Source organism: Symphalangus syndactylus, chromosome 10, assembly GCF_028878055.3.
Source record: "Symphalangus syndactylus isolate Jambi chromosome 10, NHGRI_mSymSyn1-v2.1_pri, whole genome shotgun sequence".
Classification (NCBI taxonomy): Eukaryota; Metazoa; Chordata; class Mammalia; order Primates; family Hylobatidae; genus Symphalangus; species Symphalangus syndactylus.
Genome location: NC_072432.2, coordinates 108,630,134 through 108,645,766, shown reverse-complemented (window position 1 = coordinate 108,645,766; position 15,633 = coordinate 108,630,134). Strand labels below are relative to the sequence as shown.

Below are 15,633 nucleotides of genomic sequence, written 5' to 3'. Positions count from 1 at the left end.
CAGGACACGTAATTGTCAGATTCACCAAAGTTGAAATGAAGGAAAAAATGTTAAGGGCAGCCAGAGAGAAAGATCAGGTTACTCACAAAGGGAAGCCCATCAGACTAACAGCTGATCTCTCAGCAGAAACTCTACAAGCCAGAAGAGAGTGGGGGCCAATATTCAACATTCTTAAAGAAAAGAATTTTCAACCCAGAATTTCATATACAGCCAAACTGAGCTTCATAAGTGAAGGAGAAATAAAATACTTTACAGACAAGCAAATGCTGAGAGATTTTGTCACCACCAGTCCTGCCCTAAAAGAACTCCTGAAGGAAGCACTAAACATGGAGAGGAACAACCGGTACCAGCCACTGCAAAACCATGCCAAATTGTAAAGACCATCGAGGCTAGGAAGAAACTGCATCAACTAACGAGCAAAATAACAAGATAACATCATAATGACAGGATCAAATTCACACATAACAATATTAACCTTAAATGTAAATGGGCTAAATGCGCCAGTTAAAAGACACAGACTGGCAAATGCATAAAGAGTCAAGACCCATCAGTGTGGTGTATTCAGGAAACCCATCTCACGTGCAGAGACATACATGGGCTCAAAATAAAGGGATGGAGGAAGATCTACCAAGCAAACGGAAAACAACAAAAGGCAGGGGTTGCAATCCTAGTCTCAGATAAAACAGACTTTAAACCAAAAAAGATCAAAAGAGACAAGGCCATTACATAATGGTAAAGGGATCAATTCAACAAGAAGAGCTAACTATCCTAAATATATATGCACCCAATACAGGAGCACCCAGATGCATAAAGCAAGTCCTTAGAGACCTACAAAGAGACTTAGACTCCCACACAGTAAAGATGGGAGACTTCAATACCCCACTCTCACATTAGACAGATCAATGAGACGGAAAGTTAGCAAGGATATCCAGGGCTTGAACTCAGCTCTGCACAAAGTGGACCTAATAGACATCTACAGAACTCTCCACCCCAAACCAACAGAATATACATTCTTTTCAGCACCACACCACACCTATTCCAAAATTGACCACATAGTTGGAAGTAAAGCACTCCTCAGCAAATGTAAAAGAACAGAAATTACAACAAACTGTCTCTCAGACCACAGTGCAATCAAACTAGAACTCAGGATTAAGAAACTCACTCAAAACCACTCAACTACATGGAAACTGAACAACCTGCTCCTGAATGACTACTGGGTACATAACGAAATGAAGGCAGAAATAAAGATGTTCTTTGAAACCAACAAGAACAAAGACACAACATACCAGAATCTCTGGGACACATTCAAAGCAGTGTGTAGAGGGAAATTTATAGCACTTAATGCCCACAAGAGAAAGCAGGAAAGATCTAAAATTGACACCCTAACATCACAATTAAAAGAACTAGAGAAGCAAGAGCAAACACATTCAAAAGCTAGCAGAAGACAAGAAATAACTAAGACCAGAGCAGAACTGAAGGAAATAGAGACACAAAAAACCCTTCAAAAAATCAATGAATCCAGGAGCTGGTTTTTTGAAAAGATCAACAAAATTGATAGACCGCTAGCAAGGGCAATAAAGAAGAAAAGAGAGAATAATCAAATAGATGTGATAAAAAATGCTAAAGGGGATATAACTACCAATCCCACAGAAATACAAACTACCATAAGAAAACACTATAAACACCTCTATGCAAATAAACTGGAAAATCTAGAAGAAATGGATAAATTCCTGGACACATACACCCTCCCAAGACTAAACCAGGAAGAAGTTGAATCCCTGAATTGACCAATAACAGGACCTGAAATTGAGACAATAAATAATAGCCTACCAACCAAAAAAAGTCCAGGACCAGACAGATTCACAACCGAATTCTACCAGAGGTACAAGGAGGAGCTGGTACCATTCCTTCTGAAACTATTCCAATCAATAGAAAAAGAGGGAATCCTCCCTAACTCATTTTATGAGGCCAGCATCATCTTGATACCAAAGCCTGGCAGAGACACAGCAAAAAAAGAGAATTTTAGACCAATATCCCTGATGAACATCGATGCAAAAATCCTCAATAAAATACTGGCAAACTGAATCCAGCAGCACATCAAAAAGCTTCTCCGCCATGATCAAGTGGGCTTCATCCCTGGGATGCAAGGCTGGTTCAACATATGCAAATCAATAAATGTAATCCAGCATATAAACAGAACCCAAGACAAAAACCACATGATTATCTCAATAGATGCAGAAAAGACCTTTGATAAAATTCAACAGCCCTTCATGCTAAAAACTCTCAATAAATTAGGTATTGATGAGGCATATCTCAAAATAATAAGAGCTATTTATGACAAACCCACAGCCAATATAATACTGAATGGGCAAAAACTGAAAGCATTCCCTTTGAAAACTGGCATAAGACAGGGATGCCCCCTCTCACCACTCCTATTCAACATAGTGTTGGAAGTTCTGGCCAGGGCAATCAGGCAGGAGAAAGAAATAAAGGGTATTCAATTAGGAAAACAGGAAGTCAAATTGTCCCTGTTTGCAGATGACATGATTGTATATCTAGAAAACCCCATTGTCTCAGCCCAAAATCTCCTTAAGCTGATAAGCCACTTCAGCAAAGTCTCAGGATACAAAATCAATGTGCAAAAATCACAAGCATTCTTATACACCAATAACAGACAAACAGCCAAATCATGAGTGAGCTCCCATTCACAGTTGCTTCAAAGAGAATAAAATACCTAGGAATCCAACTTACAAGGGATGTGAAGGACCTCTTCAAGGAGAACTACAAACCACTGCTCAATGTAATAAAAGAGGATACAAACAAATGGAAGAACATTCCATGCTCATGGGTAAGAAGAATCAATATTGTGAAAATGGCCATACTGCCCAAGGTAATTTATAGATTCAATGCCATCCCCATCAAGCTACCAATGACTTTCTTCACAGAATTGGAAAAAACTACTTTAAAGTTCACATGGAACCAAAAAACAGCCCGCATTGCCAAGTCAATCCTAAGCCAAAAGAACAAAGCTGGAGGCATCACGCTACCTGACTTCAAACTATACTACAAGGCTACGGTAACCAAAACAGCATGGTACTGGTACCAAAACAGAGATATAGACCAATGGAACAGAACAGAGCCCTCAGAAATAATGCCACTTATCTACAACTATCTGATCTTTCACAAACCTCACAAAAACAAGAAATGGGGAAAGGATTCCCTATTAATAAATGGTGCTGGGAAAACTGTCTAGCCATATGCAGAAAGCTGAAACTGGATCCCTTCCTTACACCTTATACAAAAATTAATTCAAGATGGATTAAAGATTTAAATATTAGACCTAAAACCATAAAAACCCTAGAAGAAACCCTAGGCAATACCATTCAGGACATAGGCATGGGCAAGGACTTCATATCTAAAACACCAAAAGCAATGGCAACAAAAGCCAAAATTGACAAATGGGATCTAATTAAACTAAAGAGCTTCTGCACAGCAAAAGAAACTACCATCAGAGTGAACAGGCAACCTACAGAATGGGAGAAAATTTTTGCAATCTACTCATCTGACAAAGGGCTAATATCCGGAATCTACAATGGACTCAAACAAATTTACAAGAAAAAAACAACCCCATCAACAAGTGGGCAAAGGATATGAACAGACACTTCTCAAAAGAAGACATTTATGCAGCCAAAAAACACATGAAAAAATGCTCATCATCACTGGCCATCAGAGAAATGCAAATCAAAACCACAGTGAGATACCATCTCACACCAGTTAGAATGGCCATCATTAAAAGGTTAGGAAACAACAGATGCTGGAGAGGATGTGGAGAAATAGGAATACTTTTACACTGTTGGTGGGACTGTAAACTAGTTCAACCATTGTGGAAGTCAGTGTGGCGATTCCTCCGGGATCTAGAACTAGAAATACCATTTGACCCAGCCATCCCATTACTGGGTATATACCCAAAGGATTATAAATCATGCTGCTATAAAGACACATGCACACATATGTTTATTGGGGCACTATTCACAATAGCAAAGACTTGGAACCAACCCAAATGTCCAACAATGATAGACTGGATTAAGAAAATGTGGCACATATACACCATGGAATACTATGCAGCCATAAAAAATGATGAGTTCATGTCCTTTGTAGGGACATGGATGAAGCTGGAAACCATCATTCTCAGCAAACTATCACAAGGACAAAAAACCAAACACCGCATGTTCTCACTCATAGGTGGGAATTGAACAATGAGAACACATGGACACAGGAAGGGGAACATCACACCCCGGGGCCTGTTGTAGGGTGGGGGGAGGGGGCAGGGATAGCATTAGGAGATATACCTAATGTTAAATGACGAGTTAATGGGTGCAGCACACCAACATGGCACATCTATATATATGTAACAAACCTGCATGTTGTGCACATGTACCCTAAAACTTAAAGTATAATAAAAAAAAAAATACTGTCAACATACAGGACCTAAGTGACAGGATCTGGAATTGTTCTGCAATGTAAAATTTTAGTAGAGTGGAGCACAAAAATGGTGCATGGAGGATTAAAAAAAAAAAGAAGGCTAAAAGCAAGATGGAGATTGGCTAGATCACATCTCCCCCACTTTCATTGATACAGAAGGGCCGGGCTGCTGGCTAAACCCCACCCTTAAGCCTGGAACCTCAGCTCTAAGTGAAAGCAGGAGCCCCATTTTTCCACCCACATGTTGCCTTTTTGGCCTGCCATTTCCCCATCCTGTGCTCATAAAAAGATTTCAGCTGGCAGAGCAACACAGCAGCTGAGCATCGGGAATACAAACGGCTGATTGTCAAGGATAGAAGTGGCTGAGCAGTAAGCAGAGAAGCAACTGAATGTTGGAGACTATGGGTAGTTGTGGCTAAGTTCAGATGATGCGGCTTTGGAGACGGGCCTGGCCTCAGACTGCTCAGCTTCAAAGAAAGATCACCTTCCTGCATCATCCCCTTTTCAACTCCCCATCCCACTGAGAGCCACTTTCATCGCCCAATAAAATCCTCTGCATACACTACCCTTCAATCTGTTCATGTGACTTGATTCTTCCTGGATGCTGGACAAGAACCTGGGTGTTGAGAGGGCAGGGGGCTGCCACCCTGACCCTCCACTGAGCTGGTTGGCACTTGGCTGTCCTCAGACTGCAGAGGTGAAAGAGCATTGGTTGTAACATGCTTGGATGCTGTTATGGGGCCTGCACGGAGCCTGCTCCTGCCAGAGAGGAGCAACTGGCCAATTCCCGCATTCATTTTTTCCAGTTCCTGCACTTGCTCACTCTCACAAGCGGTTTGAGTGCGAGGTGGCCGAGTAAACAAGCCACACCCCAGTTGCAAGTACTGCAAGGGGGTCAAGGGAATTATCCTGTCTCAATTTTTTGTTATAATTTTTGCAAAGGTGGTTTCATTATTATTATTATTCTTTTTTGAGACAGAGTCTTGCTCTGTCACCCAGGCTGGAGTGTAGTGGCACGATCTTGGCTCACTGCAACCTCTGCTTCCCAGGTTCAAGCGATTCTCCTGCCTCAGCCTCTCAAGCAGCTGGGACTACAGGTGCGTACCAACACGCCCAGCTAATTTTTGTATTTTTAGTAGAGATGGGGTTTCACCATGTTGGCGAGGCTGGTCTCAAACTCCTGGCCTCAAGTGATCCACCCACCTTGGCCTCTTGAATTGCTGGGATTACAGGCGTGACCCACTGTGCCCCCCAGCCTCCTTATTAAAATGTTGAAACTACTGAACTGATGCTATACATTTACAATCTGTTCTCTTCTTTTTTCACTATCTGACAAGTGTTTTGCTGTCTAGGAGATTTAACTTACAATCTTTTTTTTTTTTTTTTCCTTGAGATGGAGTCTCACTCTGTCACCCAGGCTGTAGTGTAGTGGTGTGATCTCTGCTCACTGCAACCCTTACCTCCTGGGTTCAAGCGATTTTCCTGCCTCAGCCTCCTGAGTAGCTAGGATTACAGGTGTGTGCCACCATACCTGCCTAATTTTTGTATTTTTAGTAGAGACAGGATTTCACCATGTTGGCCAGGCTGGTCTCAAACTCCTGACCTCAAGTGATCTTCCTACCTCAGCCTCCCAAAGTTCTGGGATTACAGGCATGAGCCACAGCACTCAGTCCAACTTACAATCTTTCCATTGAGTTCCTAACTTCTGCTTTCATATTTCTAAATTCTGAAGGAGGCCAGGCACAGTGGCTCACATCTGTAATCCCAGCACTTTGGGAGGTCAAGGCGGGAAGATGACCTGAGGCCAAGTGTTCAAGAGCAGCCTTGGCAACATAGCGAGACCCCATATCTACCAAAAAAAATAAAATTAGCCAGGCATAGTGATGTATACTGATGTATACCTGTAGTCCCAGTGGCTCAGGAGGCTGAGTTGGGAGGATCCCTTGAGCCCAAGAGTTCAAGGATGCAGTGAGCTGTAATTCCACTGCTCTCTAGCCTGGGTGACAGAGTAAGATTCTTTCTCTTAAAAAAAAGAAAAAAAAAACATTGGCCGGGTGCGGTGGCTTATGCCTATAATCCCAGCACTTTGGGAGGCCGAGGTGGGTGGACCACTGAGGTCGGGAGTTTGAGACCAGCCTGACCGACATGGAGAAACCCCATCTCTACTAAAAATACAAAATTGGCTGGGCATGGTGGTGCATGCCTGTAATCCCAGCTACTCAAGAGGCAGAGGCAGGAGAATCGCTTGAACCCAGGAGGTGAAGGTTGTGGTGAGCTGAGATTGCGCCATTGTGCTCCAGCCTGAGCAATAAGAGTGAAATTCCGTCTCAAAAATAAAAATTAAAATTAAAAAATAAATTCTGGAGGAGTACAGGCAAGGCATCCTCATCTCAATATATGGCTCCCTGGTATAATGAGTATTTTGAATTAAAGGTCCTTAAAGATCAATAGGTGCTAGAAGAGACTTTTTCCTCTATCTACATAAAGAGCTGAAGGACCCACCAAGGAAAACAATCATTTTTCCTTCTGCTTCCTGCTTTCTCATCTATTGCAGAAAAGAAGAGCAAGGAATTAACCACACCTAAACAGACTTATTCACAAGATAACATTCTTCTCTCAGGCTCAATTTCCAAAGAGCACTTTGGGGAGCCAAAGTGGGAGGATTGCTTGAGGGTAGAAGTTCGAGACCAGCCTGGGAAACGTAGCACAACCTACAACAAAAAAACTTAGAAAAAAAAAAAAAGGCCAGGTGTGGTGCCTCATGCATGTAATCCCAGCACTTTGGGAGGCTGAGCAGGGAGGATTGTTTGAGCCCAAGAGTCTGAGATAAGCCTGGGCAACACAGTGAGACTCCATCTCTATAAAAAAAAAAATTGGCTGGGTATGGTGGCATGTGCCTATAGTCACAGCTACTTAGGAGGCTGAGGCAGGAGTGAAACCGCCGTTGCAAAATTATAGCTGAGACAGTGAAAGAGATCTGACTGAACCAACTCTATCTTCCTTCTAACCTGCAAGCTGTATTTGTTCATTCCTGGGTGTAGGCTGAACTAACTTTGGGAGAAAAGTAGTTTATAATTTAAAACTTAGTTTATAGTTTAAAACAAAGATGACAACAGCCCTTTCCCAAAACAAACCCCCTTCTTGCCTGGGGACTAGACAGCCTTTGTAGGACTAAGAAACTAGCCACAAGATTACAAATTATGGTTTAGGAGTCATACAGCTGGATGCTACAAGATTCTGACCCTCCTTAAACTGCTCCTAAGTTCAGTGCTCAGATGTTTTGCAGACCCTGCACTTAATGGATCAGCTGGCACCACCCAGATGGATAAACTGGCTCATCTGATCTTGTGGCTCCCACCCAGGAACTGACTTAGTGCAAGAAGACAGCTTCAGTTTCCTATGATTTTATTTCTGACCTGATCAATCAGCACTCCTGGTTCACTGGCTTTCCCCTACTCACCAAGTTGTCCTTAAAAACTCTTATTTCCTGGCTAGGTGCAGTGGCTCACACTTGTAATCTCAGCACCTTAGGAGGCCAAGGCGGGCGGATCACTTGAGGCCAGGAGTTTGAGAACAGCCTGGACAACATGGCAAAATCCCGTCTCTACTAAAAATACAAAAATTTGCCAGGCATGGTGGCGTGTGCCTGTAATCCCAGCTCCTCGGCAGGCTGAGGCAGGAGAATCACTTGAACCCAGGAGGCGGAGGTTGCAGTGAGTGGAGATTGCGTCATTGCACTCCAGCCTGGGAGACAAGAGCGAAACTCCATCTCAAAAACAGCAACAACAACAACAACAACAAAACTCTTATTTCCAATTACGCAGGGAGACTTATTTGAGTAATCATAAAACTCTGGTCTCCCGCACAGCTGGTCTGTGTGAATTACTCTTTATCTACTGCAGTTCCTGTCTTGATAAATTGGCTCTGTCTAGGCAGCAGGCAAGGTGAACACATTGGGTGGTTACAAGAGGATCACATGAGCCCAGTAGGTCAAGGCTGCAGTGAGCTGTGACCACACCATTGCACTCCAGCCTTTGGGACAGAGCAAGATCCTGTCTCAAAAAAAAAAAAAATCTTTTTTTCAAAGAGAACCATTTACAAGCTAATCTCTGTTCCCTGATCCATTCATTCTCCCTAGTAATCATTTATTGTACCTCAACAGAATTACCTATATTCCCCATCTCCTCACTCCCCTCTCAAATAAGGCTATATAAGTATTTGGGCCCCATTGGGATATTGAGTGATCACTCTGATTCTCCCCTGTGTACACATTAATAAGTTTTGATGCCTTTTTCCTACTAATCTGCATTTTGTGAGTTGATTTTTCAGTAAACCTTCAGAGGACAAAGGGGAAGTTTTTCCCTTGGCCCCTACTGTCAGAGGCATTTGAACCAAAGTGAATAGGAGCTGGGTAAAATAAAGCTGAGACCTACTGGGCTGCATTCCCAGGCAGTTAGGCATTCTTAGTCACAGGATGAGATAGGAGGTTGGCACAAGATACAGGTCACAAAGACCTTACTGATAAAACAGGATACAGTAAAGAAGCTGGCCCAAACCTGCCAAATACAAGATGGTAATGAAAGTGACCTCTGGTCATCCTCGCTGTTCATTATGTTAGAGTCAGTAGTTAGGCAGACATGAGCAGGGCAGGGGAGGGCCCCCTCTCCAGGAATGTCAGGTGACCATCAGATGATGGTCAGGCAGTTGTTAAACTGTCTCTCTAAAATAATAATTGGTTGCACCCAGTGCCAGAGAAAGACAATCTCCCAATAGATAGAAAACACCTGAAACTAGCTGGGCACTATGGCTCATGCCTGTAATCCCAGCACTTTAGGAGGCTGAGGCAGGTGGATCACCTGAGGTCAGGAGTTCAAGACCAGCCTGGGCAACATGGTGAGAACCACCCCCATCTCTACTAAAAATACAAAATTAGCCGGGCGTAGTGGTGCATGCCTGTAATCCCAGCTACTCAGGAGGCAAGGCTGGAGAATCGCTTGAACCTGGGAGGCAGAGGTTTCAGTGAGCTGAGATTGCACCATTGCACTCCGGCCTGGGTGACAAGAGTGAAACTCCGTCTCAAAAAGAAAAGAAAGCACCGAAAACTGGTAATCAGCAGCTTCCTGGTAAGATCTTTGGAGTTGGGCAAGTGGGCTAAGGCATGTTCACTAAGAGGCAAAACAGCAGAGTTTAATGGGTATATGACCTTCCTCTGGGAACACCTGACTGGTAATGGAAAAACACCTCAACTGAGCATGCATACAACTTCAGTAAACATACTGCACATACAGACAGCCCACCCCAAGGGGACAATTAAGGGAAGAGAAGTGGAAACCCTGGAACCATGCCCATGTATAAAACCTCAAGTCAAGGGCTGAACAGGGCGCTTGGATCTCTCAAGTCACCCACTTGGCCCTCTTCCAAGTGGACTTTGCTTCCTTTCATTCCTGCTCTAAAACTTTTTAATAAACTCTCATTCCTGCTCTAAAAGTTGTCTCAATCTCTCCCTCTGCCTTAAACCTACTTCTGCCTCTTGGCTGAATTCTGTCCTGTGAGGAAGCAAGCATCTAGTTGCTGCAGCCCCATATGGCTTTGCTGCTGGTAACAATTATATGCTAGTTATAATGCATTAGCATGCTAAAAGACACTCCCACCAGCACCATGACAACTTACAAATGCCATGGCAGTGCCTGGAAGTTACCCTCCATAGTCTAAAAAGGGGAGGAACCCTCAGTTCTGGAAATTGCCCACCCTTTCCCAGAAAACTCATGAATAATCCGCCCCATATGTAGCATATAAGCAAGAAATAACCGTAAGTATACTCATAGAGCAGCCCATGCCTCTGCTCTGTCTATGGAGGAGCCATTCTTTTGTTTCTTTTCTTCTCATAAACTTGCTTTCACTTTGTGGACTTGCCCCAAATTCTTTCTCGTGCAAGGTCCAAGAACCCTCTCTTGGGGTCTGGATTGGGACCCCTTTCTGGTAACACTACAATTCTAAGAGCTCTTTTTTTATTGGTTCACATACAGGAATAAACTGAGGCAAAATTAATATAAGCAGAGAGTTTATTTGGGCCAAATTTGAGGGCTACAGCCCAGGAGACACAGATTTAAGTTAAGTTGCCCTGAATATATGCTGTGATTAGCAGCACTTACAAGTGGATTTTTTTGTTTTTGTTTTTTTTTGGAGACAGGGTCTTGTTATGTTGACCAGGCTGGTCTTGAACTCTTGGCTTCAAGCAATCAACAAGTGGGTTTTGTTTTTGTTTTTGTTTTTTGTTTGTTTGTTTGTTTGTTTTCAATGGAATCTTGCTCTGTCACCCAGGCTGGAGTGCAGTGGCACAATCTTGGCTCACTGCAACCTCTGCCTCCCGAGTTCAAGCAATTCTCCTGCCTCAGCCTCCTTAGTAGCTGGAATTACAGGCGTGCATCACCACGCCCAGGTATGTTTTGTATTTTTAGTAGAGAGGATTTCCCCATGTTGGCCAGGCTGGTCTCGAACTCGTGACCTCAGATGATCCGCCTGCCTCGGCCTCCCAAAGCGCTGAGATTACAGGTGTGAGCCATTGTGCCTGGCCAACAAGTGGGTTTTTAAAGGAAAAAAGAAGGGGCAGTTCCTAAATTGAACATAAGCTATTAATTGACATATATTGTTCTTTGTATCACAAATTCCAGGAACATGAAGATAGTGGGTGAGGGTCATATTGTGCAACTTGTGATAGCATTTTAGGTAACTTATCAGCCAGTCTGGAAACTACATGGAAGGAAAGAAAGAACAAAATGCCTTTAAACAATTGTTCCTAGGCATGACTCTCTGGGGAGGGGTAGGCGTGACTGAAGATTCATTCTGTGAAGATTCTGTCTCTGGGCCTGATAAATTTTGCATACCACACATTTTTCAGACTTCTCTGAGCTACTTCTCTTTCTCACTTCAGTGTTCATTTTAAAAATAGTAACCCATTATTTCACAGATGCAATGTATTTCTCTAAAGCATGCATTTCAGTAGAGAAGGGGTCTCTAAGAGGGGCAGCAGTTGTCCCCCAAGGGGGCAAAAATTAGTTCTTTTGGGATTGACAAGAGAATGTTTTATATAACAGTGATCTGTGGCCTTCAAAAACTCAACCCTATCCAACAAAATCATATTCATTCTTCTAGAGTTGAAGTGTCTTTGCCTGGGCTGGAGTGCAGTGGCGTGATCACAGCTCACCTCAGCCTGGAACTCCTGGGCTCAGGTGATCCTCTTACCTCAGTCTTCCGAGTAGCTGAGACTACAGGTGTATGCCATCACACCCAACTAATTTTTTTTTTCTTATAGAGAGATGGTCTCCCCGTGTTGCCCAGGCTGGTCCTGAACTCCTGGCCTAAAGCGATCCTCCTGCCTCGGCACCCCAAAGTGCTGAAATTACAGGTGTGAGCAACTGAGCCCAACTTCTTGTCCATTAATATTTCATTTCTGTCTGCATAGTCTCGTTTCCTCTATTTTTTTCTTTATTTCCTGTTTTGGTCTCTATCTTTATTAGGAGCTTTTCTCAGCTGTGTGGTGACCCTTGGTTTTCCATTCATATATTTTTTTAATGCAGAGCTTAAAAGCTGCTTGGAAGCTCTGAGCACATGAGGTGGAGTTGTCAACATGGGCTTCATTTTATTTATTTTTACTTATTTTGTTTTCTTTTATCTCTTTTTTGTTTCTTTTTCAGGTCTCAATCAAAAGTCTGGAACCTGGGCTTCTTTGTAGGATATCTGGCTGTGCTTTTGTATTATATGAACCACAGAAAATAATCTTCCAGTATGATATTGTTTTCAGTATAGTACCTCAACCCCAATTTTGCCTGGTATCCCTTTATCCAGACCTTTTGTTTTCAACTTACGGTCTTATTCTGGGGTGGGGGATGTACAGTCTGGCTGTGTGGACTTGCAGGAGAGATTTAGGGTTCTAACTGCTTCTTACTGACTTCCAACCAATCCTCCTGTATTCAGTCTTATACACACCCCCACTTATACTAGACGTAGCTGGTACTACCAAACCTGGTCACAAAACTCTATGGGAGTCTTGATGCAAGTTGAGTTGCTTCTTGACTTTCATCCCTGCTGGCTTAAGACTCAGCTTCACAAGCCTGCTAAGTCAGTTGCTATTTATCCTGTTTTCTAGCCCTTCAAATTTTTAAATGAAAATTTGTATTTTTAACTGACAAATAATAATTATATATATGGAATAAATATGACGTTTTGATAGTAATAGATGTATACATTGTGGAATGATTATATAAAGCTAATTAAGATATCCTTCTCCTCACGTACTTCTTTTTCTTTGTATTGAGAACATTCAAAATCTATTCTTGGCCAACTATGGTGGCTCACACCTGTAATTCCAACACTTTGAGAGGCCAAGGCAGGAAGATTGCTTGAGCCCAGGAATTCAGGGGTTCCAGACACCAGCCTGGGCAACATAGCAAGACCCTGTCTCTAATAAAAAAAAAAAAAGTAAAAATAAATGTTTAATCTTAAAAAATTATTATTGTTATTATTTTTACAATTTTGAAACTGTAGGGGCCAGGAAAAAACTTCCTCTTTGCCCTCTGAAGAATAACTAAGAAAATCACTCACAAAATGCAGATTAATAGGAGAAATGGCATAAAAACTTAGTAATTGCTTTCCTTGGTGGATCCCTTAGGTCTTTATGTAGATAGAGAAAAGGTTTCTTCTAGCATCTGTTGATCCCTAAGGACATTTAATTCAAAATACTCATTATACCAGGGAGCCATATTTGGGGGTAAAATTCCGGAAGCTCCTTCAAAATATACCTTATTATTGACAATGGTCACCATGTACAATGGATCTCAAAAACGTATTCCTCCTGGCTAACTGAAATGTGTGCCCTTTGGGTCAACATCTCCCCTACTCCCTTCCTCCCCCAGCCTCTGGTAACCACCATTCTACTTTCTGCTTCTATGAGTTCAACTTTTTAAAATTCCACATATAAGTGAAATCATGTGATATTGGTCTTTCTGAATCTGGCTTATTTCACTTAGCATAGTATCTTCCAGCTTCATCCATGTTGTTGCAAATGATAGAATTTCCTTGTTTCTAATGTTCTCCTAAATTTAATCAATTGTATGGGGTTTATGTGATAAAAAATCCTTTTGCTGTCATTTTCATGGGCTTTCCAGAAGGAGCCTAACTAGGTACATGTGCTTAGTCTGTCTGTTTTTCTTTTTTTTTTTTTTTTAATAAGCAGGTCTCCCTCTGTTGCCAGGCTGGATTGCAGTGGCCTGATCATGACTCATTGCAACCTCTGCCTCCCAGGCCCAAGCAATCCTCCTACCTCAGCCTCCAAGTAGCTGGGACTGCAGGTGTGTGCCAGCATGTGTGGCTAATTTTATTTTTGTAAAGACAGAGTCTCCTTATATTGCCCAGGCTGGTCTCAAACTCCTGGGCTCGAGATCCTCCTGCCTATGCCTCCCAAAGTGCTGGGATTACAGGCATGAGCCATGGTGCCTGGCCTAGTCTGTCATCTTTAAACAATCGGGTTGGGAAGGAAAAGGTAGCATATAGATATTGATAGATGATTTAAGCAGAAATAGATTAGCGTAACTGTCCATTGTAAAGGGGCTGAATGATCTGGAGAAATGGAGGCAACTCAGGAAAACTGAACTTGGTGGTGTATGGTTAGAACTAATGAAAAATGGCCGGGCACAGATGCTCATGCCTATAATCCCAGCACTTTGGGAGGGTGAGAGGGAGAATAATTTGAGGCCAGGAATTCAAGGTTGCAGTGAGCCATGATTGTGCCAGCCTGGGCAGCAGAGTGAGACTGCAACCCTTAAAAAAAAAAAAAAAAGAACCAAAGAAATGTTAGTTCCAGGGATTCCCAGGGACATGGGCAGGGTCAGAATGATGCTGAGTTAAGGTTAGGTGACTGTTCAGAGAGCTACTTCAACTTGTATCCCATATTATGGATCAAGGACCTTAAAAATAGCCATACTTCTTTTGTTGTAGTAACTCAGTTTGTAGGATTGTTTCCTAAGAGATATCTGACATATTCAAGGACTTCTTCACAAAGATGTTCATTAGCTGCATTATTTATAGTACCAAACATTATAAATAGTCTAAACCAGAGACCCACAAGCTATGGCTATAACAGTGACAAGGAGGCCTAGCGTGACTAACTCCATTTTGCTCCTAATCCCCCTGCAGCAATAACCTGTATCTTTTAGGTTAACTGCTTTTGCTTATCTCTGCACGTAGGCCAAGCTAACTATAGGAGGAATTTAGTTTATAGTTTAAAGCAAGGATGGTAATAGTGCCTCCCCCAAAACTAACCCCTGAGGAGATAAGGAGGATGTATGCAAGTAATAATGTTATGTTAAAGATTTACAAGAGTGTTGTGACCTGACCAAGGACAAAGTGTCACCACCTCCTTGGACCCTTGCTGCCACCCAGATGTGATCACTGGCCACTTCTTGACCTCAACTCCCTGCCTCTTCCCCCTTCCTCTCACATAAAAGGAGCCTGAAATTTGTATTGACTTAAAAATGGTTCTTTAGGACATTACTCTTCCATTTTCTTGGTTTGCTGGCTCTCTGAATAAAATTCACTTTCCTTGCCTCAACCCCTTGTCTCTTGACTTATTAGATGTCATGCAGTGAGTGGTACACTCTTTGGACTCTGTTACATGACCCACAGAATCATCTAGTCCTCCTTTTATTTTGGTAAAGTTGTGTTAAATACAGCCACACCCGTATATGTATTGTTTATGGCTTATGTCTCCTTTCATGCTACAAGGGCAGAGACTATCTGGCCAATAAAGCATAAAATATTTACTATCTGGATCTTGTTTTTGTTTTTTTTTTTTAGAGAAACGGGGTGTTGCTATGTTGCCCAGGCTCGTCTCAAACTCCTGGACTCAAGTGATCCTCCTGCCTCGGCCTCCCAAAGTGCTGGGATTACAGGCGTGAGCCACCGCACCTGGCTATCTGGACCTTTAAGGAAAAGTTTGTTGGCCCCAGTCTAGATGACTGGTAGGGGAATGGTCAAGCTAAGATATAGCCATATGATGGAACAGAATATAGTCAATGAACATTGTGTCTAAGAAAAAAAATGTTTTCAACATTTTAATAGAATGTTCACATTATAATGTTAAGTTTAAAAAAGCTA

The 15,633-nt window shown here is 42.4% G+C and overlaps 1 protein-coding gene across 5 annotated transcripts in view; it reads left to right on the top strand.

The window, feature by feature from the left end:
- The window catches only part of METTL6 (methyltransferase 6, tRNA N3-cytidine), a 47,935-nt gene extending 32,847 nt beyond the window's left edge, over positions 1–15,088 (top strand). For 3 of the 5 annotated variants that reach the window (XM_063610792.1, XM_055295507.2, XM_063610789.1), the window contains one exon: positions 12,177–15,088. In XM_063610792.1, the coding sequence (XP_063466862.1) occupies positions 12,177–12,258 (82 nt within the window). In that variant the 3' untranslated portion in view covers positions 12,259–15,088. Of the gene's footprint in view, positions 1–11,794; positions 11,888–12,176 lie in introns of all 5 variants that reach the window. The other 2 variants (XM_063610795.1, XM_063610790.1) reach the window with 1 other exon arrangement.
- The last annotated feature ends 545 nt before the right edge of the window (positions 15,089–15,633 follow it).